This window comes from Canis lupus, chromosome 1 (assembly GCF_003254725.2).
Source record: "Canis lupus dingo isolate Sandy chromosome 1, ASM325472v2, whole genome shotgun sequence".
NCBI lineage: Eukaryota > Metazoa > Chordata > Mammalia > Carnivora > Canidae > Canis > Canis lupus.
This window is the reverse complement of record NC_064243.1, coordinates 31,325,776-31,351,520: the sequence shown is the minus strand read 5'-3', so window position 1 is coordinate 31,351,520 and position 25,745 is coordinate 31,325,776. Positions and strand designations below refer to the sequence as shown.

Sequence of the window (25,745 nt, the reverse complement as noted above, 5' to 3'; positions counted from 1 at the left end):
GACTAATATTCCACTGTATATATTTGCCACATCTTCTCCATCCTTCTACGTACAGATGCTTGGAGTGCTTCCATCTCCTAGCTATTGTAAATAATGCTTCAATGAACGTAGGTGTGCATCTATCTTTTTGAACTACTATTTTCAATTTTCTTTAGGTAAATACCCAGTAGTGGAATTAATGGATCATACGGTAGTTCTATTTTTAATTATTTGAAGGACCTCTGTACTGTTTTCCACAGTAGCTGCACCAATTTACATTCTCACCAACAGCGTAGGAGAGCTCCCTTTTCTCCATGTTCTTGTCCACGCTTGTGGTTTATCATCTTTCTGACTCTAGCCATTCTGATAGTGTGCAGTGATATTCTCATTGTGGTTTTAGTTTGCATTTCCCTGATGATTAGTGATGTTGAGCATCTTTTCATGTGTCTGTTGGCCACCTGTAGGTCTTCTTTGGGAAAATGTCTATTCAGGTCCTCTGTACATTTTTTAATCAGATTGTTTTTTTGGTGTTGACTTGTAAAAATTCTTTTTTTTTAATTCTTTATATACTGGATATCAACAGTTTATATTCCAATTTTTAAAGCATTTTCCTTGCTCTTCTGAAACACCACAGAACATGATTATCTTTGTCAATGTCCTCTCCTTTGCTGGCACAAATATTCAGAATGTGGCCATAATCAAAACTCCTACATTTCTTTTGTATGTGATACCCATTTACCATCTAAGTTATAGCACAACATCCCCAAAATGATGGCTCACCTCTTCTCTCTTGGTGGGCCCAAAATGATGCCTGGAGACCAAAAAGTGGAATCGGCCTTCTCCCCTTAACTCTCGATCCTGATAGAATTTGCCCTCTCCCCTTACCTCTAGATTCTGATGCAGTTCAAGGCAGGTCACCCCATAATGTGCCACTCTGGCATGCAAATTATTTTGAGCTTAAGATAACCAAGGTACAACAGACTCAAGAAGAGCTTTTTACCTCCCCACTTATCTAAAACAATTTTGACTAGGAGTCTGTACCAGGAAGAGAGCTATTACCAAAGATAACCTTTTTTTTTAACATAAGAAAGACCTCTCTGTAGGGTAAACACTTGCTTACCAAACATTTGCTCTTCCCATCTTCCTGTAAATAGTCTTCCCCCTCTCTGATGTCCCAAATTCCTTTACCTACCTCTCTTTAGCTCCTGGTGGCATATAAACTTCAATTGTCTGTCAGCCTCTCATTTGTCTATTAAATTTGTTTTGCTCCTGTTAATCTGTCTTATGTCAAATTAATTTTAGGCCAACCAAAGAACCTAAAAGGGAAGAAGGAAAAAGTTTTCCTCCCCTACAATTTCCAGTGGCCTCAGTTGAAAAGACAAATGGCTTTAACTCCTCCCTAGTCTGTCCAACAGGTAAAACATATGGCTGCATGATTAACTGGCAACATGGGTCATCTGCAGACCAGGTACCTATCAGAGAATACAATCCGTAACTCATTGCTGTTCAATATTTTCCAAAAGCTCAACTGAGAGAAACACTTTTTTTTTTTGAGAGAAACAATTTTTAAGAAAGATTTCATAGGTGATATCCACATAATCTAGATCAGAGTTCCAGTGGGGTGTGTTGGCCTGCAGTGTGACTTCTTAGACCAGTACAAGTTTTTTTTTTGTTTGTTTTTTTGTAATGAAATAAAACCCAAATGCCTATTGGGGTGCATCTCGTACTTTCCAGGTCGGTCATCCAAGCTTCCATTCTAGCCCCATTCACACTTATTCATGCCAGGGCTCTGGAGGCATTTGGGTGTAGGACTCCTTTGCTAAATAAAAGCTATCCTTCATCTAAGCTACGTGTCACACAACTGGTTACTTAGACCACATTATTTCATTCTCTGAACAGACTGCTTTTAATGATGCAAGCAAACCTAATAAAATTCTTATATTTATAAAAGGATACTGTCATGGACATTGCTTAGTATTTTACAATGCCTTATAAACGGCTAAGTGACTGTTTTTGTTTTTTAAGATTTATTTGAGAGAGAGCGAGAGGGGGTACATGCACATGAGCAGCAGAGAGGGAGAGGAGAAGAAAGAGAGAGGGAGAAGCAGACTCCCTGCTGAGCAGGGAGCCTGGCCCTGGGATCACGACCTGAGTTGAAGGCAGACACTTAACCAACTAAGCCACCCAATCACCTTGTTTTTGTTTTTTATCTGATGGATACTGTAAAGTATACACCGCTTCTGTTTGCCTCTTCCTTTTGTTAGAAATATGAAAGCCAAATTTGTGACCTACCTCTTAAAATGACTCAGGACATCCATTATTTTTCCTAATAGTACTGCTCCTAGTACTAATATTCTCATTTATTATTTATCTTATGGTATTAAATGTATTTTTTTAAACACCATTTTAGGAAGGAGAGTATAAAAGATGAAAAAGAAAAAAATCCATTTGCCACCTCTCTCCAACTTTACAGTCAGTCTTGCCTACTAGATATTAAAATCTATACTTGACTGGTGCCAAGGCACCCCCACCCCTCCTCACTTTTCAAAATCAACCAGAATAGAGTGCAAAGGAAAAGGAGAGGCCAGGGTGACCCACTGACCCCCGAGGTCCCAGAAACATAGCACCTTTCAGGAAGGCCACTCTTTCTGCCATGCCCTGGGCTCTCATCCTCAGAGAAACATGTGGACAAGCCAAGTACTCTCCATCCTTGAACCACTCACCTCATCCATTGCACACCTCTCCTCTCCTTCCCCTTGGCTCAGCTCCCTCCACCTCAGACTCTGCTATTCATACCCAGGTCTCCACCTATTGCTCTCTCACCTGGTTTATTTCTCAGCATTTCTCTTCTCTCAGACTCAGCTGGGCTGTTCCTGTCACTCTACTCTGCCAGCCAACTCAGCCCTCAGTCCACCCTATCCACACAGGTGCCTCTCCCTGCCCCCCACCCCCGACCTGCTCCCAGACCGACTGGTGAAACTGAGACAATAGTGTAATGGGCTCAAGTTGCTCCCAACTCTACCCTGCCTTGTCTTCTGTCAAGAGATCCCCCCTTGGTTCCAACCCACAAAAGTCAGACTTTTTGGGGTACTTATCATCCTCATGTGGGCCCAGTCTTGTCTTTGCTTCGCTCTTCTCAACACCATTATCTTTATATCCTTTGTACCCATTCTCCTCCCTCACCTATCAAACCTGGGAATTCATATTCCACAAATACGAAAAGGAGAGTCTCACATTTACCTCAAAGACTGTATCTATGGGATGAACTGAGAAATGACAAGTGATAAACAAATGGCCACATAATTTGAATGTACACCTGTCATCACCACTGACAATTATGGGAGACCAACAAATTCCACCATCTTAGGATGGCTACTCAAGAAATATCAGCGTAGGGGCACCTGGGTGGCTCAGTTCATTGTCTGACTCTTAATTTCAGCTCAGGTCATGATTTCAGGGTCATCAGATTGAGCCCTGTGTTGGGCTCTACATTCAGCATAGAGTCTGCCTAAGATTCTCGCTCTCCCTGTCCCTATGCCCCTCCCCCTTTAAAAAAATTTTTAAAAGAAAGGTCAATCTAGGGGTACCTGGATAGCTCAGTCAGCTGAGCATCCCACTCTTTTAATTTCAGCTCAAGTAGTGGTCTTGGGTTGGTGAGATCAAGCCCCACATCAGTCCCCACCCTCAGTGAGGAGTCTGCTCCTCTCCTTCTTCCTCTCACCCACCCCTCCCATCACACTCACAGTACACATGTGTGCTCTCTCTATATATAAAATAAATCTTTTAAAAAAAAAAAAAGAAACGTCAATGTAGTAACTTAGTAGGGAAAATAATAGATTATTGAAGTTATCTAGTCTTCATCAGTGGCACTAGCAATTATAATGGCAATTTGTTTTAATAAGAAAAAGTCATATCCATTGGTAATCACAGATACATATACTCATATATAATAGTTATAAATTTATAACAGATGTCAACTGAAATATGGCACACCCATATGTTCATCAGTGTATCTATAAAAAACTAGATACAACCTTATCCATGTAAGCTTATATATACGTACATGCATACACACGCATATGCACACATCTATCCATAGACAATACCATTTCCATAGTGAAAAACAAACCAAAAAAACCTTGCATTTTATTTTTACGTACTCTAGTACAGAAAACCCAAACTGTGGGGTGCCTAGGTGGCTCAGCCAGGTAAGTGTCTGCCTTCAGCTCAGGTCAGGATCTCAAGGCCCTGGGATGGAGCCCCGCATCAAGCTCCCTGCTCAGCGGAGAGTCTGCTTCTCCCTCTCTCTCTCTGCCCCTCGCCCCTGCTTGTGCTTTCTCTCACTCTCTCTCTCAAATAAAAGTCTTTAAAAAAAAAAAAGGAAAGAAAACCCAAAATGCTCTTTCACAAGAAAATTACTTATTATATGTTCTTATACATTTACAAACAGAAAATTGTGAAACAAAAACTACAAAGAAAGGGCCTTCAACTTATTATGAACCCAAACTAGTCCTTGAAAGGGAATTATGGTTTTGCTAAGCAAGTTCCTTAACAATTAAGTTTTAACTTCAGGATCACTTCATGAACCCCAGTCATTTCTGGCCTTGTTTACAACTGCCAGTAAACAACTGTTTATGGGTCCCCTTTCCTGTGTCACTCTGGACAATGACCAGCACAGCATTAGCCACAACAGACATCTGTCATCACCATTCAGAATGCTGACCACATTCTCCAAGACCCTCATCAGCCTCTGCCTCCCTGGCTGGCATCAATGCAAATTCAATCCACATCTTCCCCTTGCAGTGACGTAGGAGTTTGAAGCTTGTCAGTCTAGTAGATTTACTTCATCTTTTATCAGACACTAGAGTAAAAAGAGAAGGATGAAAAATATACACAAATGAGTATTTGGAAACAGGAAATATTGATAACACTGTGCACAGATGTGATGACTTCAGTGTTTCCAGTTTCCTTTTGTCTGCTCCTGGAATGAATCAGGGAACATCAATATGGTACATGACAACCCTGAATATATTCCATCATCACAACTGATCATGAAAATGGTAAAAGTCTGCCATCTACAAATACTACGGATTTGAGTTGAGGCCAGATTTTTTTAAATCAGCATGTGCTGTTAAGCAGTCTTAATTCACTGGGTCTGACACACCAAAATCCTCTGAATCAAATAAATTAAATTTAATTTAAATAAATAAATAAAACCAAAATCCTCTGAATCATTAAATGAAGAAGTCAAATACAATATAATATGAGTACCTGACTATAGGTCACTAGAGATCTGGACATCTGAAAACAAAGTATAATAATTATATTCACAAAATCCTTTAAAAATTCAAACTATAAAGATAAATTTCATATAGGAAACATTTCAAAATGATCTGGTCTCTAAATAAGTCAGTTTTCTTATCATGTTACTGTATATAATTGCCTAAAGAAAGAGCTTTCAAATTTTCCAGGATACTCAATCATCACACAGTTGGGCAAATGTATGACTTTTTAAAATGTCATTTAACAAGGACCCTGTTCTAGGAGACATAATAAAAATGCCAGGGTTTGTCTTGGGGTTAAACACTTATTTCGGAAGAAAGAAAATACATAGGGGCTCTCAAAATCAGCTAATTACAACTACTTGCACATCAGTTCAAATAATGTTTTTGAATACCTATTATGTAGCCAGTGCAGAGTTTAGCACAGGAGATGCAAGTGCTGAATAAGATCATAAGCCATACTTCACTAATTCCTTGAGTATCTTATACTTTTGTTGAAAACTGAACACTTTAAAAAATATAAAGTGGCAACTCTGAAAACCAGATTCCTTCTCCTCATGGGACATTCTGCTGTTGCTATTGCTGTTTATTGGTTTAGTGATTTTCTTGGGCTAATTCTGTAAAGTCTGGGGTTTTGGGTTTTTTGGGGGTTTTGTTTTTTGTCATATGCAGCCACCAAAATTCCTGCTCAGCTGACTTAGTGATAACTGAGCTAATAACTGAACAGAGATTGCCTTAAATGCCTTGAACTGGTAAGTCTCCCACTCTTCAGCCAGGAGCTGTATGTGTGCTGGGACATGCTTTCAATGCTTCAATAGTTCACAACTGTTTCAGCCTCTACTTGCTGATAGTGCAGAGCCTCAAGGCCAGAGGTAAGAAGGAGGACCTTCTCAAGTATTTCCTGGGCATGCATGCATCCCTCCCCATGGGCATAGGCTTCTAGAGCACCGGAAATACATCAGAGCTTTTCATATGCCCTCTATGGACAGCTCATTCCCAAGATTTTCTTTTCTCAGTTATTTGGCCAACCTCTTGTTTGCTCCAACTGCTATCACTGCCACAGGCAGTTGTGATGTTTAACAACTGCTGCTGACTGTTTTCAAAAGAAATCCTAAGAATAGGACTTTACCACGGGGCAATTTTTGAGCCAGGTTAAATAAAGACAAGCCCTATGTATGAGCTTTTACCAGGGAGCTTCCAGGAAAGTCAATAGTGACAATTCTCGGGGGCTAGGGCTTTTGGGGAAGCTCCAAACTTGTTTTTTCCCCTCCAATGACTACTAGGCTACTTGTTTAAAGCTACCCCGGAGCCAGGGAGAGGGAGTGGGAATAGAGCAAGTTAAAACACAACAATATTCAGTGTTCTTACAATGATTGAATCCTTTTCCCTGAATAAAGACTCCTAGGAGTACTGCAAGCCTATGGTTAATTTCCAGAGTTCTGAAAAGTTGATTTTATTGTTGCCTTTGCTCTCTTTGATTTTATGGCGATGCAGATCTCTAGAGGTCCTTACTCTGCCATTCCAGAAGTGCTTCTTAATACAAAATTAAGTTTAGGATGCCTGGGTGGCTCAGCCGGTCAGGTGTCTGTCTCCGGTTCTGGTCCATGACCCCAGGGTTCTGAGATTGAGACCCACATCCCACTCTCTGCTCAGCTGGGAGCCTGTTTCTCCCTCTCCCTCTGCCACTCCCCCTGCTTATGCTCAAGTGCGCGTGCTCTCTCCCTGTCAAATAAATAAAATGTTTAAAAATAAGCAAAATGGGATCCCTGGGTGGCGCAGCGGTTTAGTGCCTGCCTTTGGCCCAGGGCGCGATCCTGGAGACCCGGGATCGAATCCCACGTCAGGCTCCCGGTGCATGGAGCCTGCTTCTCCCTCTGCCTGTGTCTCTACCTCTCTCTCTCTCTCTCTCTCTCTCTCTCTCCCCCTGTGACTATCATAAATAAAAAATTTAAAAAAAAATTTTTAAAAATAAGCAAAATAAACTTAAGTTTATATACATATTTTGTTACAGAAAAATATGATAGAATAATCAGTAAAAGACTTCCAAGCAGGGCAATATTTGTTTGTTTGTTTTTTAAAGGTTATTTATTTATTTATTCATGAGAGACAGAGAGAGAGAGAGAGAGAGAGAGAGAGAGAGGCAGAGACATAGGCAGAGGCAGAAGCAGGCTCCATGCAGGGAGCCCGACATGGGACTCGATCCCAGGACTCCGGGATCACACCTTGGGCTGAAGGCTATGCTTAACCGCTGAGCCACCCAGGCGTCCCACCAAGCAGGGCAATATTTGGTCTTAGAATCAAATTATGGGTAAGAATTGAATAAAAATAAAGAAAAAATGTAAAATTTCTGAGTATTATTTTTTAAATAGCTAATAAATGGTCATCAAGTTACTATGATATTGGCATTCTCTTTAAATATATTTAAATGATATTTTACAGTACACTGGAAATGGTAACCTCTGCATTTATTTAAAGCTTTAAAAACTGGGTGTAATATTAAATGTGCAAGAGAAACTCTGTGTTTTTTATTTCTTTTAGGGGTCACAAAAGCAAAAGCGCTGGACAACCACTTTGAAATCAGCCTTCTAAAAATTACCCTATGATTATATCATATACACATTCAGGAAACTCAGAAACTCCCAGACTAAAGCCCCAAGTCCCCAAGTCCTCTGAGTATGTTCAAGTAGCTCCACGATTAGGCCCTAGACTGGCCTTTCTCACCAGATAACCCACCAGGCCCAAAAGCGAAGCCTGTGCTTTAGCCATGATCTCTGGCTGTGGTCGCAGCCTGCACAGAAAGCAGATTAGAGGGGAAGGGACGGATACAGCCTGTAGAAGGCTAACTGCAGCCCACCGCTGCCCCACACCACACCTCAAATTGACTAGGTGTTGGCATATCATTTCTTGATGAACTGGTATTTTTTTAAGTGAAAACTAAAAAGTTTTCTTAACTTTCTCAGATATTTAAGACCTTTTCTCTATTACATAAAAAAAAAAAGACACTAAGTTTTATACATAAAAGAAAGCTAATACAAAAATATTTTGTCAACTTGTTTTAATTAGTACAGGAGCTACAAATAAGCTCACTTAAGCACATCTGTCTTAACCTCTGATTTAGATTATCCTCCCTTATGTTATTTTAGTATCTGAGACTGCTCCAAAGTGGGTAGCAAATCCAGTACACAGTGATTACATTCTATTAAACATGTTTTTAATGCTTTGAATGGGGTTTAAACATATGCTTTTACTCAGACAAGCCACTCTATACAAATAAACATGGAAGTTTTACATTAAAAAAAAGAGCTCCTCAACTATATTTAACAACTTGGGTTTTTAACATTCTCTCAATATATTGTTTCTTCTCTGTGACCTATGCTTTCCTTACTTTCATTTAAAACCCACAACCTATCTAGCCTCAAGTTCAAACTAAATCGAAAGCTACAGGCTTCTATTATACCTGTTTTTTATTTCTATTCTGGCTTTATCATTCTGTTATCGGTTAAAAAAAATCGGTATCAGGGATGCCTGGGTGGCTCAGTGGTTGAGCGTTTGCCTTTGGCTCAGGTCTTGATCCTGGGGTCTTGGGATCAAGTCCAACATCAGGCTCCCTTCAGGGAGCCTGCTTCTCACTCTACCTATGTCTCTGCCTCTCTCTGTGTGTCTCTCATGAATAAATAAGTAAAATCTTTAAAAGAAATCTGTATCAATTATGACTATAAAATAGAAAAGTCATTTTTCCTTTTCTTAACAGAGGCCATGTCAAGATCCCAAAGGACAGAGACCCAAATATGCCTGGTTTAGGCTGAATATCAGAATGAAGATAATGGTTCCATAGTTTTCCAGAATGTTTCTTTAAAATACTGAAGTTCAGGGCACCTGGGTGGCTCAGTGGTTGACCTCTGCCTTCGGTTCAGGTCTTGATCCTAGGGTCCTGGTACTGAGTCCCGCATCAGGCTCCCCACAGGGAGCCTGCTTCTTTCTCTGCCTTTCTCTCTATGCTTCCCATGAATAAATAAAATCTTAAAAAAAATAAAATACCGAAGTTCCACAGAACAGAAATAAGACAATGTCTTCATTCACATTCTACAAACATTTCCTGAACCCCCAGTAACCTTTAGTGATTTGCCCAAGGTCACTCAGTTGGTAAGAGGCATTCCTTCTTCCACTCATACCCATCTGCACACAGATCAATAAAGAGCATAAAGTCACCTTATAAAAAGAGGCAGTGACCAACAAGCTTTGCGAAACCAGATCAAAATAAGCGGTTCTATAATTTGGAATGGTGTCTCTTTTTTTTTTTTAAGATTTTATTTATTTATTCATGAGAGAAACAGAGAGAGAGAGAGAGAGAGAGAGAGAGACAGGCAGAGGGAGAAGCAGGCTCCATGCAGGGGGCCCGACATGGGACTCCATCCCAGGTCTCCAGGATCCCGCCCTGGGCTGAAGGCAGTGCTAAACCACTGAGTCACTGGGGCTGCCCTGGAATGGTGTCTTATTCAAAATTGTAGCACTACTTACTGTGATGTGATTACCCAAAAGCTTATTCAAAATGTTCAATACCCATATTACTCCTCAGACTTACCTTAAAACTAGGTATAAAGAAGGAAACCCAAGTTAAGGAAGCAATTGCTTAAACTCAATTATGATATAAAGATTTCCTGACCCCATCTTTGTACTTCTTAAAAACACAGAGAGGGGCACCACAGTGGCTCAGTCAGTTGAGCATCAGACTCTTGATTTCAGCTGAGGTCATGATCTCAGGATCCTGGAATCAAGCCCCAGGCCAGGCTCTTCACACTTCATAGGAAGTCTACTTAAGGATTCGCTCTCCCTTCTCCTCTGCCCCTCCCCACACACAAGTGCTCAAAGATAATTACATCTTAAAAAAAAAAAAAAAAAAAAAAGACGATGTGATAAATCTACTCTAGCTAACAGAACTGCTAAACTCAGGAAAAAAAAAAAAGTCATGAACAAAGGTTTACATAGTCATTAATGAGAATAAAGCAATTTTCCTTGAAAAGAATGTAAAGAAACATACCATTCTTTTGGTATGGAGACTAGTGAACTACACAGCAAAAAAAGCAGATGTTGAGAAACAGAAGCTCAGCCTGTCTTGCCTGAACCCTGTTTGAGTCAACAGACTGGGTCAATATACCAACTCTCCAGACTATTTAAGACTAGTGTATTTAAATCAATAAAATCGTAATACACCGTAACTAAGTTCATTTCCCTACCCTATCCATCCCCCAAACTAAACTAAAACCTTATACTCTTGTTTTCCATATGCCTTTTCTGCCCTGTTCAGCTCCCTGAAAAATACTTTCTGCTCCCTTGCCTTCCCTTCAAAATAAAGCTGGGAAAATGCTTCATAGCAATCCCTCCCAGCCTGGCAGTCACTCTGCTGAGATCCAAGGAGAAAAGACAAAGCTTTTGCCTGGGGGCTGCACTGGTCTATTTCTGAAATGCTGCATCAGCAACCAACAAGCAAGTTACAGAATCTATTGCAACAAGAAAAGACTTGTCAAAGAAGAGAGCATGTCTAAGTCTTATACACACCTTAGTAAGAATAAAAACTAGACTCAAGAATCAGTCATGTCTCCTGATCCAACAGTTTACCACATATTCACACTCAACACAACCTGCTGTTATATGACCTGTTTTCAATATATATTTCATAAGATTTTCTACTGCTAAGGAAACTCAGTTATAGACTGCCACTGAGATATTAAGCCAGTGATGTCATTCTAGCCAGACATTCGTTCTTTTCTCAACTACTTCTGTGGAACAAAGATATAATTTTATAGTACGGCCACTGTCAAAGACTCAAAACTATTCATTTCTACACTAGAGGGAAAAAATAATGTATGCCATTTATAAAGTTACCAAATATATCTAGAAATTTCTTTTTGCTATAGGAGAATATGTCACAGTAAATATAATTCTACTGAAATATATATAATGTATATGGTTATATGTTAAATGAATTCTAAATAGTATTTCCAAATCTGTCAAGAGAAAAACAGTTCCAATTAATTTTTTTAAATTGGAACATTAGGAATGCCTGGGTGGCTCAGCGGTTGAGCATCTGCCTCCGGCTCAGGGCCTCATCCCAGGGTCCCAGGATCGAGTCCAACATTGGGCTCCCCCCAGGAAGCCTACCTTCCCCTCTGCCTGTTTCTGCCTCTCTCTCTCTGTTTCTGCCTCTCTCTCATGAATGAATAAATAAAATACTTACTAAATAAATAAGTAAATAAATAAAATTGTAACATTAAAAAGTTATGAGGAGGGATCCCTGGGTGGCTCGGCGGTTTAGCGCCTGCCTTTGGCCCAGGGCACGATCCTGGAGTCCCGGGATAGAGTCCCACATCGGACTCCCTGCGTGGAGCCTGCTTCTCCCTCTGCCGGTGTCTCTGCTTCTCTCTCTCTCTCTGTGTCTCTCATGAATAAATAAATAAAATCTTAAAAAAAAAAAAGTTATGAGGAAAACTGATTTAGTCCAAAGTCAAATTTCAAATCTGAATATCTCAAGGATGAAGCTTACAAAGTGTTTTTAATCAATCAAATCTCAAGAAAAACAATCATTCTATATAGATATATTGATATATTTATGCATACATTAAAACTTACATGTAACCAAGCAACATATGCCTATAGAAGATACTTTGATAAAATCTATAATATAGTTTGGTATATCCAAAATTCTTCAATGTAATTTAAAATGCAAAATCTAAAAGGGAGTTAAGGAAACAAATGAAAGCCACATATAAGCATTTCAAATGTTTTTTACAGTAACACAAACTCCTACTCCATAGGACCCTAGAGGCAGGTAAAGAGCAAAAAGTAGAAAGGCCTGAGTGAATCAAGGTACAAACTAAGTGAGGCAAGATTACAGATACAGGCAAATACATGTAAATCATGAGTACAATAGCCAAAAGCAAGGCTCTGTTAATAAAATGGTTAAAATCACAGTGGAAGTTGCTGTTACTGATGAAACCTGGTTACAAGATGATTCACAGATCACAACAGAACAATCCCCAAGTTAGCCACCCTCACTCTGCTGAAAGAACCTTACCCAATGCTTCACCACAGTCATTCCTCATGGCAGGGTCAGAAAGCCCTTGCAGAAACTCCTAAGAGCTCCCTCAAGGAGCTGGACTTGCCCTGAGAACTGCAGGCAAGCACTGCAGATTCTCCTGGAAAATCTGCACAGCAGAGCTCCTAGACCTGAATGTGGAGAGAAACTAAAGGCTTCCCCAATAAGGATTTTGGAATAACATTCACTGCGAACTTAAGGAGGCAAAGCCAAGGCCTGCCCTGGGTTCTTCGAAAAATTAGAGTATGCAATCAACACAGCGGGAAGCAACCACACTACCATACAAGTAATTAAGGACCAACAATTCACCTAGTAAACCCTAAAACTCCCAAATCATGACCCAACAATCTGCTTTTTCAAATAGCTCTATATTTTGTTTGCAAAGAATTGGTCACAAACGATGTATCATTATCATCTTTATTTTCTACAGATTAGAACATTTGGGCTGAGGGACGCCTGAGTGGCTCAATCAGTTGAGTGTCTAACTCTTGATTTCAGCTCAGGTCATGATCTCAGGGTCCTGAGATTGAGCCCCACATGGAGCTCCAAGCTCAGGACAGAGTCTGTTTGTCCTTCTCCCTCTGCTCTTTCCCCTGCCCTCACCGCCCCCACCCCCAATACACACTCTTTCTCACATAAGTAAATAAATACATAAATGAAATCTTTTTTAAAAATAAGGGGAAAAAAGAGCATTTGGACTGAGAAAAGTTCATTGGTCTTGCAAAATGCCAGATCTTAAGTTATGACCCATGTCTGTCAAATCTCACACTCTTTAGAACAAGCAGTGAGTTTGGGAACCTCTTCCAAATCACAGACATTTGAGAAGCACAAGGGCTGACTGGATCAGCATGATGGAGATGCGAATAAATTTTAGTTCAGTTGAGTGCTATACCTTCATTTTACTAACATACAAATGTAATTTCAATCCAAGTTGTAACAAGAAAAATGAGAACTTTCTTGTGCTTGGCATTTAGTGTGTTATCACAAAGAAGTTATGGGCAATTTTAGCCTTAAGAGGACTCAGTTTGCATCTTTATTCTTGAGAAGAGGTGGTAAGTAACTAATGGACCTTTACCTACAAGTTTCCAAGTCCTCTGTAGCTGGAATAGAAAGTGCAAGGGACTTTAGCAGTGTGCAAGAAGTGACAGGTGTTGAGCACTGCAGCTCAGCTGCCAACTGGATGGACAATAGCGGTCAGGGAAGTGGAGGGTCAGAGAAGCCAGCAGGAACTGCAACGCATTCTATGAAAACAGAGCCTCGAAAATTAAATACAAAAAGGAAACAGAACCTAATGTAAGAGCACTGCTGTGCACTGATATCCCAGTGAGCTCAGTCATTAAGCTTACGCCATGCTCTCACTCCTTTTCCTGCCGGTACCATCGTCACACAGGCTACTTTCCTCATACTCCCTACCTTTCTCTCAAGTCCTCTCTCTATGTGGATGTTCTCTGATCATACAAAAACCGTAACATTTCTAACCAGGAAGGACACCTGAAATAAGGCAAAAGATGAAAAAAATAAGCCAGGGGAAATGTATATGAAAAAAGTATCCTAAATATACAAAACCCTTGTGTCAATCAGTAAGAACACAAATGACCCATTTGTAAAATGACGAAAAAGCACAAACAGGAAAACAACACACAGAAAGGTACTCACTCACTGACAATCCAACAAATGCAAATAAAAATAACAATGACTTGTAATTTTTCAAACTATCTGATTGGTGAAGATGAAAATGATCCTCAAAACCCATGCTGAGGGGCAGCCCTGGTGGCGCAGCGGTTTGGCGCCGCCTGCAGGCTGGGGTGTGATCCTGGGGACCCGGGATCGAGTCCCACATCGGGCTCCCTGCATGGAGCCTGCTTCTCCCTCTGCCTGTCTCTCTGCCTCTCAGTCTCTCTCTCTCTCTCTCTGAATAAAATAAATAAATCTTAAAAAAAAAATTAAAAAAAAAAAAAAACATGCTGAGGACTATGAAGAAAGGCATACCCCATGGAGGTCAGCGGTCACACAAACAGCTAAACCCTTTCCAGGGGGCAGTTTGGCAATTTGACTTGAAGCCTTAAAAACCATATGCCTTGTGACCAGTGATCCCACACCTAGGACTTTACCCTAAAGAAGATAATCACATCCTAGTTACAAACAGTGGTCCATTAAGAACAGGAAGCGTCAGTTCAAATGTTTCACAACCTTCACAATTCCAAGACCAGGAAATCCTTCCATCATAATGAGAAGGAATCAGATCAACATGAATGGAAAATGTATGAGCGAAGTGCTTCCTTCGTCAAGTGTTTTGCTTCACAAACTTGATCTTGGTTTCAAGTACCCAAATGGTGAGCATAAGGCCTTTTAAAGGTAATTTAAACAGCCCCATTGCTTCCTTGATGTTTATATACTGCATTTAAGTCCTCAACTTAAAAATTCACTCATTGGGCAGCCCTGGTGGCGCAGCGGTTTGGCGCCGCCTGCAGCCTGGGGTATGATCCTGGGGACCCGGAATCGAGTCCCACATCGGGCTCCCTGCATGGAGCCTGCTTCTCCCTCTGCCTGTCTCTCTGCCTCTCTCTTTGTCTATGAATAAATAAAATCTTTTAAAAAAAAAAACTCACTCATTTATGCACATGTATGTGTGTCAGTCAAGATGGACCTAATGCCACACAGAATCAAACTGTGGCTTCAGGGTCAGGCACATTTCTGTAACCAAACATGCCTTTTCTACAAAAAAGGAAAGAGGTCATACGTAACTCAGGGACCTCATCTTTAAGTCCAGACTGCCGACTGCAGGGTTTTGTATCTGGCTCCTAGAAAGCACTTAACAAAGGGCACTTGTGGTATCATCATGGTTCTGACTGCTAGAAGCAGCTGCTTCTCCTTTCTGTGGATTCTATGGGTTCTGCAGCCCCAACACACTTACCACCCAGCAACCTTACCCAATTTGCTCTGGAAGCCAGACATTATCTACACATCTAAAACTAAATGTCAAAAATAAATAAATAAATAAAATAAAATAAAAAATAAAAATAAATGTCTAGGGATGCCTGGGTGGCTCAGTGGTTAAGCATCTGCCTTTGGCTTAGGGCGTGATCCCAGAGTCCAGGAATTGAGTCCTGCATCAGGCTCCCTCTAGGGAGCCTGCTTCTCTCTCTGCCTATGCCTCTGTCTCTCTCTCTCTCTCCCCGTCTCTCATGAATAAATAAATAAAATGCCTAATATAGTGAAACCATATCATTCATTACAGAGCTAACAGTACTGCAACACGTAAGCACTGCCCAATAAGAACAGATCTGAGGAGCTGGAAACCATTTGGAATAGTTTTGGAGCTGCCCCGTATGTTAGATGTACACATTTCTGCCTCTACCAGAAAAGGACACTTCGTATTTCTCAATACCAGGCTCTCTCCATGGCTTCTGGCAGCAATGTGTGTGTTCAGTAACAACCATCACCAACCATCCTCGGCTCAGCCTCTCAGATTACAAACTGCACATGCTGCCAATCAAAAATAGCCAGAACTTGATTCTGTACATCCCTGTTTCCATTTCTGCCCAGACACTGAGCTTCGTCAGGCACTGAAACATAACAAATAATATGTCACTTTAATAAGAAGCTGTATTATAATAGTTCTACTAAATATTATACTGAAATAACCACATTCAGGAATGCTCATTTAGAAACCTAAAAGAGTTTGTAATTGAGTTTCAACATTAGTGTCAAAAGACTCTTCTGAGATGCATTTATAACTTGAAAGGACATGATCTGAAGTATCATCAAACTTATGCTTATTCCTAGGGAAAACATACTTTTTTAAACAGCTTCCTTAGTTATATGTGTAATTTGATACCCTGTTAACTTTTGCCTAAACTTATCCTTTTCATTGGTTTTATAAAGGCATATGCTTTAAGACCATCTATTTCTAATAAATTTCCAACAAAATTAAAAATAGAAATCCTGAATTATGACAGTCTTTTGCTATCTGACCACCTGCAATTGTTATTACAGGGGTAATGTAATCTGAACTGCAAAATATTTTGAAGAGATCAATGTGCCACTATAGCCTAAAAATTAGTTTCAGCTGAAGGCATCAGAGTTCCTAAAAACCCTTATCTGACTAAAAGCAGAGCCTCTCAAAGGAACTGATTTAAGTCTCCTTCCTGGGAGCAATCAGGGAAGACTGACTCTTATCACCAGACAGAAGTCTTGACACCAAACCTAAGCAGCCACTGTCACTAACCATCATCTCTCTCATCTATTCTCTAACGGCACATTTCTTTTCCAGAAAGATATTTTTCCCATAGGTGCCTTTTTCTTCTCCACTTCTCTTATTAAGAAGTCCTCTGTTCTCTCCATAAGTGATCTCTCTCCTCCCCTTCTCTTAAGTTGGTATAGAAGCCACAAATTCTAGCTCCCTACTTTGAGTCGCTTTTTCTGTGATTAAATCAGTCTTTTCTCTTGTTAGTCTGTCTTTTGTCAGCTTAATTTGCAGACTCCAATTCTTACACATAAGAAGATAGAGGAAAATCTCTTCCTCCTGACAAATTAAACCTACAAAATACATTATGTGAGTGTGTATGAGAATCATGCTTTTTTATTAATTACCGTCAATGCAATTATGATTAACATAACACTTCCTCTTTAAGTCTTCCTCTTACCTTATTTTAAACTTCCTCTTAATCTTTGTTTCTAACTCTTAGATTGTTTTCAAGTATTATCCTCCTAAGTATAATTTAGCAAAAAGAATTTGTTCCCCTTTTGTACTTCTAATAAATTAGGACATAATTAAGCATTAGAAGCAATATTACTCTTTGCAGTTTTATAAAAACTCTCTAGTACAATCAAACTGAAACATCTTGTTGATTAAATAAATCAAGTAGCTATTTCAGCAACCACTGAGAACTGGAAGCTTTCTAAAATACAGAATGGGGCAGCCCCGGTGGCCCAGCAGTTTAGCACCGCCTTCGGCCCAGGGTGTGATCCCAGAGACCCGGGATCGTCAGGCTCCCTGCATGGAGCCTGCTTCTCCCTCTGCCTGTGTCTCTGCCTCTCTCTCTCGCTCTGTGTGTCTGTGATGAATACATAAATAAAATCTTAAAGAATAAATAAAATATACAGAATTAAGATACACACACATACACAAAGTTACTTTGTACAAAACAATGAGAGCCAACCTCAACCAGAGTTTGTTTTAAAACTGATCCAATGATAATAAAAACGATTAATTTTCTTGGTTTCTCATTCTGTTTTTGAATGGGGCAGCCCCGGTGGCCCAGCAGTTTAGCACCGCCTTCAGCCCAGGGTGTGCTCCCTGCTTCTCTCTACCTGTGTGTCTCTGCCCTCCTCTCTCTCTCTCTCTGTTTCTCATGAATAAATAAATAAAAATCTTAAAAAAAAAAAAAAGATGTACTTATTCATTTGAGAGAGATAGAGAGAGGTGGAAGGGAGGGGCAGAGAGGGAGAGAGAATCTCCAGTAGACTCCCTGCTGAACGCAGAGTCCAACATGGAGCTCATGACCCACAAGATCATGACCTGAGCCAAAACCAAAAGTCGAAGAGTCGGAGGCTTAACCTGAGCCACTCAGGCCCCCCATAATAATCCCAATCTTTTAATTCAACTTTTTACCACCTCAGAAGCCCTGGTCTTTATTTCTAAGCTGCACTTGTGTACTGCATGTAATAACCTACTTGTACTTGTTTCTATACAGGCTCCCAAGTAGACCATAAGCCCCTTGGGCCCAATTCTTCTGTCCCTGTAATCCCAGAGCCTAACACAGTGCCTGATGAATAAATATATGAGATGAATAAATAAATGAAGAAAGGAAGATGTAACCGTTTTCACATTCTACTTTTTTCTTTTCTGTTTCTTTTCTGCTAAATCATCTGATCTTTCCAGGTAAACTATAATCAGAGATGATAAAGGAAGAATAGATCATTTGTAATCAAATCAGTGCTTGAATAAAAACCTGTATGATATCCATCTTTTCCTATATTAATATTCACAGACCTTTCACCACCATCTTATTGTTTCTTGGTATCTATTCTCAATTCAGAATAGTTGAAAAAGTCTTGTAATTGAATAAAGTTGAACAAATCAGAAAGCTTATAAAGCTATTACTGATAGAGCCCATATGTGCCAGGACCTGAGCCAAATCTTTAGTACGGTTTTTCTTCATTTTCAAAAACTCACTAAAGGGTTGTATTTAGAAAATGGAGTCTGAGAAAGATTACATAACTTGCCCCAAAGTCACTTTGCTAGTAAACCAGGGCACCTAGGTTTGTACCCACGCCTCTTCAGATTGCGTGCCTGTTGACTAAAACTTTAAAATTTTTAGACCTTATTTCTTAAGATTAGAATAGTGGTGCAGACAGAATTTGAAGAGCTTATGCTTTCATCTTCATTATTACCAACTACCAAAATGCCATTCACCATTATCAGGTATCTTGTTGAATCCTTGTTAACCACCAAATCACTAAAGAGCACAGAAGTCCCCGAAAGAAATAAATGCAGTCCCCTTAAGTGTGGTAGCATCTGCTCCAGGCTCCCAATCCCACTGGGGCCCTCTTATTGCTGAGACATTCAGGTATACCAGCAATTCTCCCAGCATACCTTTAAAACAAGAACTAGAGACTAGTAAGGCTATGGGGAAAGGGCACTCTGACCACAGCAGGGTCAAACTGCTACAACTTTTTTACAGGACCATCTGTCAGCATGTATTAAGTAATAATTTTTTTAAATGTATATCCTTTAACACAGAAGGTCCACAAGTAAAAGTTTATCATAAGTAACTGGATAATGCCTACAGATGTCTAAATAAGGACCTAAAGATCAGACAGTAGAATGATCAAAGTATCCAAGATGTGGACATAGGACGGCCTGTTATGCAGTCATGAAAATGGTGATGCACCTGCGTATTTACCACCCTGCTAAAATGTCCACAAAATACTGCATATGTAAAATGCAGATTATAAAATATACTATACTCTTTTTTTGAAAACTATATATGTACTTTTAAAAATTTGTAAGAGAAAAAATTAAAAGTGTACAAGAGTATGCATCAAATGTTAACAGTGGTGATCTATGCAGTATGCTTATGTGTTAGACTAGAAAGTAAAACAGAACTTTGCCTATTTTCTTTATTTTTTTTTTAATTCTTTTCCCACAGTGGTCATTTTATTACTGGTAAAATAACGAAATAACAACATTTGTAATTATATCAATCCCTTAAAAATGCCTAAGAGAAGGGCTCCTGGGTGGCTCAGTTGGTTAAGCATCTGCCTCTGGCTCAGGTCATGATCCCAGCGTCCTGGAGTTGGGCTCCCTGCTCAGTGGGGAGTCTGCTTCTTCCTCTTTCTCTGCTCCTCCCCCCAACTCGTGCTCGCTCTCTCTCAAATAAATTAATTAAATATATATATATTTTTAATGCCAAAGAGCTGGTGAACAAAATCGATCAGAACAGATTTTTCTCTTCCTAAAGTTTTCCTTTTGATGCCTTCAAGTTTTTTAAATTGTTCACAGCTAAGCCTGGAGTAAATTCATAGGAGGATTAAGCTGCAAGAGACTTCCTAGTTTTATATCCTGTTTTCAATTCTCTATGGAATGGGCAGCCCCAGTGGCGCAGTGGTTTAGCGCTGCCTGCAGGCCGGGGTGTGATCCTAGAGACCCAGGATCGAGTCCCACATCAGGCTTCCTGCATGGAGCCTGCTTCTCCTTCTGCCTGTCTCTGCCTCTCTCTTCGCTCTTTCTGAATGAATAAATAAATAAATCTTTTAAAAAAAAATTCTCTACGGAATGATATATATTCTTGGACTTACAGGAAAGCTGACATTGAAGGTTTAGTTCCTAGAATTTAAACTCAGGTCCTCTAACAAATAAAGAGTAAAGACTGCACAAAACTCCATCCGCAGAGCAAAGGATAGTCTTCTTAAAAACACACAAAATAGATCTTTGATGGATGAGGCAATATTTTCTACCAATCCTCATTACAAAGGTGAATTTCAAAAGACAAGATCCAAAAGTAGCAGATATTTTTAAAGACCTGACAAAATTAACTTCTAAATAAAAAAAAAAAAAATATATTCCGAGATGACAATCGTACTCGACATACCATAGACCTGCAATAAATATTCCTTGATTTGAAAATAAACAGCACTCTTTTTTTTCTGATGAATATAGATAATTTAAATGTAGTAAGAATTCAAGTAAACACCTAAAAAGAGAAACTATTTAAAATGTACTATAAACCTAGGGTTATAAAAAAAAATGTGTTCACTGGTCTAAGTACAGAGAAAAGCACAAATCTTGCTTATAGGAACAGGTGGGAGTCCCAAAAACCCATTTGTAAAGAAGTATTTCCCATCAAAACAATGTCACGCTGGTAGTGAACTCCCAGCCTGATCCATAAAGGGTAGTGAGAACTATTTATCCAAAAACTGTGTCTTAGGTGAATGGCACTAGTGGTCTAAGAGAAGAAACAGATATAGGGGAATAAATAAACCTTTCAGCTGAGCCCCTCTCCACAGAGGGCTCTCCAGCTAAGAGATGCCACTCCCCAAGTCATACCCTCTTTCTGGGGGCAGCCCATGTCCAAATGGTCAACGAAGGAGAGCAAGTTTAAAGGCCCCGCCTCCATGCTTCAAGGTGAAAGAATTCCTCAGGACCTTCCCCACTAAAGAGCTCCCTGTTCTAACTGTGTGGCAGTTCAACTCCTCCCTCTGCTCAATCCTGCTTCCCTCACTGTCCAGCTAGTGCATTTCCAGTAATATTCCTACACAAAGATATTTCTAGAATCTAAGATGCATTTGTAATTTCCTTGCTGTCAATTTTGCACGCAGATGCCTTAGCATCCATGTTCAGTCATCAACTGCAGTGAGAGGTTCTTCAAATTAAGGTGGATCATTCACGGAGACTTCATCATGTCAGAGCCAAGTGGGGCATCGTAAAATACAGCTCACTGGTCAAAGTTTGTGCCTTCTCTAACCCTGACTATGGCAATGTTTGGCCCATTTCTTCCCTTTTTCCCCATTCATTTCATAAAACAAGCTGCAAATAAGAAATACACAGCTTCACACAGGTATATACATAACTGCTAAATATACCTGAGTTTGCCATTTCAGAGGAAAGTAATAATAGGAACGCCATAATCAGCTTGAAGTTTACAAAGGAAGAGGTATCACCAGCCTAATAAAAAATTTCCTCACACTGCCTTAAAGTGGTCTAATCTTTCGGAGAAAAAAGGAAATAGCCAACTTGAAGATTCCGTACAAACAAAAAATAAAAAGGTAAACCAGACCACCAGGACTGGAATGCAAGCCCCATGAGGATCAGGATGTCTTCCCTTGATTACCACTGTACCCTTTAATACTTAGCATAGTACTGGTAACACTAAGTGCTTACTATTTTTTGAAGGAGTGAATAACAGCTATCGTTCACAGATCACTTCTCTTGAGGAACTTTGCTAAGCATGGTAGAAATGTAACAAGACTTTAAAACAAACTTCGAACTGGGCAGGAAAGTGACACTCTGAGCCTCACAATAACCCTATGAGGGAACCAATGTAATAAATACAGATTTTTTTTTTTTTTCCCACTTTAAAGGCGAGGAAATCAAGTCTGAGAAATCAAGTTTGCCAAGAAGGCAGAGCTCTAAGGGGGCTGAGCCACAAGTTTGTCTTCCTTCCCCTCTGCCACATCAAGACCAAAACAAAGTTGAGAGCTTGCAAAACCAGAGAACATGGAGAAGACTGCCTGGCCAAACACTGTACTACCAAACAGTCAAAACCAGGATTCCAAAAACAAAAACAAAAACAAAAAACCAGGATGCCTGTTCCTGGAAAAAAGAAAAACGTTCCTATTTCAATATTGCAGAGACACAGTCAGTGGGGCCTATGCCTCTGTTCTTGGCAGGCTACACTTCAACCTTCTATGTCCAGAGCACTGTGGGGTTCTAAGAAGCACAGGGGTCCGTTTAAAAAGTGACTGATCTGCATAAAGAATGGCTTCAAAAGCTGAAAAGCTACAAGGTAAAAGCCAGATATAAAGATCCTAACCCCCCTTCATTAAAATACACCTCTATTCCCTTCCCTGAAAAACTGCCTGACTACAGGAATTCAAAGAACTGTCCTAGCAAGAAAGAAGTCCCTGCCCTGCAGGCACCCTGTGGCGGAAGCCACGTCTCTGGAGTGACCAGGGCGGTCCGGCCACACCTTCCTATGCCCTGAGCGCCCCTCGGAAGGTGCTTCCAGGCTCTGCCTGCGACCAGCAGGCTTCCTTCCACAGCTGTAAAACAGAATCATATAGAGGATGATCTTTTTTTTTTTTTTTTTGAACTCCGGCCTGAGAACGGAAGTCAAGTTCAGATTCTCTTCCTTCCTCGAGCGAGCAGGAGAATCGAAGAGCGCGCGCGCGCACAAGCACAAGCACGCACACGCCCCGGAGCAGGAAGGTCTCGGGGCCTCCTCACCTGTGGGACCGCCGCCGGGAGGAAGGACGGGGGCACCGGGCCGCGGGGCAGACGGGGCGGGTGTCGGAGCTGCCGACCGGGTCATCTCCGCAACTTGGGCAGCTCTCCCCCTCCCTGCCCCCCTGCCCCCACGGCCCGGGGCGCACGCACTCGGCCCGCGCAGCACCCGCAGGGCCCGAGGGGCGCCGCCCGGGGTCCCAGGCGCTCTGCACCCCGCGGCGCGCACCCCGGGCGCCGCGCAGACCCCGGGCAGGGGCAGCCGCCGCGGGGCGGAGAGGCGGGGTGAGCACTTCCTGACTCTCGCATTGTCCGCGCCCCGCCCGCGCCCGCCCGCCCGCGCCCCGCGCCCCGCGCCCCGCGCCCCGCCGTCCCCGTCGGGGAGGAAGTTGGCGCTCGCCCCGCCAGCCCCGTCTTACCGTTCCTGGCGTCGCCCGCCGCTGCAGCCCCCGCGGCGGCCGCGGCGTTGGCGGCGCCAGTCCCCGCGCCTCCGGCGCCCGCCGCGCCCCCGGTGCCCGGCGCGCCCGCCGCCGCCGCCCCGCAGCCGGCCGCCGCCGCCGCCAGGCCCCCCCCGGCCGCCGCGCCCGCCGCGCCCGCCGCTGCCAGGGCCCCGGCTCCATTTTCCTGCTCGTCGCCGCTGCTGTTGGCGCGCTTGTTTTTGCGGCCGCCTTTGCTGTTTTTGGGGTTGGGCATCTCGCGAGCGTCCAGGTGCCCGGCGTCAGGGAAGGCGGCTCCCCGCCGCACGGCCGCTCCCGGCCCGCGCGGAGCCGGCGCCGGGGGGCAGAGAATGGAGGGCGCGGGCCGGCGGCTCCTCGGAAGCCCGTCTAGCCGCGCGGCCCGCGCCGCGCCATCCCGGCCGCCGCGCCCTCCCCGGCTTCCTGGAGCCGGCGCGCGGCCACCAGAGGCTCGCAGCCGCGCGAGCGCCGCGGGCTCGGGACGCGAGCTAGGAGCTCCCGAGCCGGAGGGAAAAGGCGGGTCTCCGGCTTGTTTTGATTCGGCTCCGCTGACACGCTCTGGCCCCGCCCCCGCCCGTGACGACACTGGGGATTCGGCCTGGCCGCGCCCACCAGGTGACCTCACGGCGGAGCGGACCGGCCGCGTGACGTCACGCCCGCGCTGAGCCGGCCGCTTTCGAGTGACGTCATCCCGACGCCCTCACCCGGGGTCCGCGGGGCTCCCGGGCCTCGGCGAAGCGGGCTTCGTCCGGTGGCGCCTAAGCCAATCCGGTGGCATCTCAAGTAGTTATTGGGTGGCCTCCTGACCTCCGTGTAATTGAGGCTTAGAACAATATGATCCGGAAAAACAGGCGGCTGTCTGGAACAAGAAGTGAAAACAAAGGATTTCGGATTCATAATCCATCAAAACACTTTACCCTGCAAGAACAACCTTAGGCTCAGTGACTACAGAAATAAGATTGAGTTCCCAGACAAGGGGAATGCACAGCAGGGTCATGAATGCGAAGCCGGCACAGCACTGGGGTGAAAGGACCCACCAGCCAGGGCTAACACTAAACGTTGCCTGTGACCAAGAAGCAGGCCTTGCCTGGTGGGGGGGGTGGGGGGGTGGGGAACGGGGACCCACAGCCGCCACGGATAGGGCTGAAGTGTCCTGAAGGAGAGATGGCTGCGTTGCGAGCAGCCTAAGGTTAGAACATGACACCTGTGAAGACAGGTGGTGGCGTGAGGGCAGGAGACAGCCCCTGGGGAGGGTTTTCCATGGGCTCCCGTTACTGCAACTTTATTCTGCCTTTTCACAGACCAGCTTCTTCCCAAACCTCAGGTCCCAGATCAAACACACCCCTCCTTCAGAATGTTGTCACAGAAACACCTTCCCGGAGGAGCTATCACAAGTATCACTGTTTATTTTTCTCATCCATCTCTCATTAAGTTGTCAATGTACATGTTTACTTATTCCTATCTGTCTCCTTCTCACTCACATGAAAGCTCCAGAGGTAATAGATTTTATCAGTCGTGGGCACCTCAGGGAACAACAGCTAGCTTATATTTACTGAGTATATAAATGAGATTCTTTTTCCCATGAACTATGGAGGAAAACTATTTTAGCTGACAATTTATAGTTTTCCCCTCCTGTAGTGCAATCTTCTTTAATTAACCCAGCTCTTCAGTAAAGGCTCAGGGGCTCTGTGGTAAAGCATAGAGAGACAGGCAGGGAAGTCCAGGGAAGAGAACCCTCCCCATGCTCAACTTCTGGAGGGGTTCTGATTGGGAGCAGAGTCCACAGCAGAGCTCAGAGCTACTGGGAGGAGCACTGGATACCCAGAAGCAATTGCCAGTTGGACTTTCCCACAGGAAAATGATGAACCTTTTAATTCCCTAGTATACATTGATGGTTACATTAGATATTTTGTGCCTATATTATCACATCTATTTTTCCCCCACTCTGACTTCCTCTAAGCACTTAGAGGAGCAGGGAGTGAGTCTGTCTTTCTACCTAACTCTGCAAAGTCTAGCAGAAAGCCTGATCCACAGTAAAGGGGTCAATAAAAATCTGTTGAATGGAGAATGTCTAATGCACTTTTCTTCTGGCTACATCTTTCTGAACCTTGAAGTCTCAACTAAATCATCAATTCTCTAGGATATCTCCCAACGACAGCCCAACGTTAGATTTGCTGCCAGGTTCTCCCTATAACTTCCCGACCAACACAGCTTGCACACAAGGTATTGAAAATGCCTGTTTACTTGTCTTTTGTCTGGGCCCCTACTGGACTGCCAGCCCTGTGATGGCAGAAGCTGTGTCTGTCTTCGTCATCCTTGATGTCTAGCACGGTGCGTGGTACACAGTAAGTATTTAATAAATGCATGACCAGTGCATGAATAAATGAATGGACAAATGCTTTGAAGGTATTTGCAGGAGGATTTGGTCACCACCTGGGCCCGTGAAGTCAAAATATTCTGAAAACTGGAGGGAATTTTGCCAGTGGTTG

At 42.5% G+C, this 25,745-nt stretch overlaps 1 protein-coding gene across 4 annotated transcripts in view; it reads right to left on the bottom strand.

The window, feature by feature from the left end:
* Nucleotides 1-23,756, bottom strand: part of HECA (hdc homolog, cell cycle regulator) — a 51,480-nt gene extending 27,724 nt beyond the window's left edge. For 2 of the 4 annotated variants that reach the window (XM_049113192.1, XM_049113190.1), the window contains exon 1: nt 23,221-23,756. In XM_049113192.1, the coding sequence (XP_048969149.1) occupies nt 23,221-23,494 (274 nt within the window). In that variant the 5' untranslated portion in view covers nt 23,495-23,756. The remainder of the gene's footprint in view (nt 1-23,220) is intronic. The other 2 variants (XR_004806058.2, XM_035700626.2) reach the window with 2 other exon arrangements.
* Between the last annotated feature and the right edge of the window lie 1,989 nt (nt 23,757-25,745).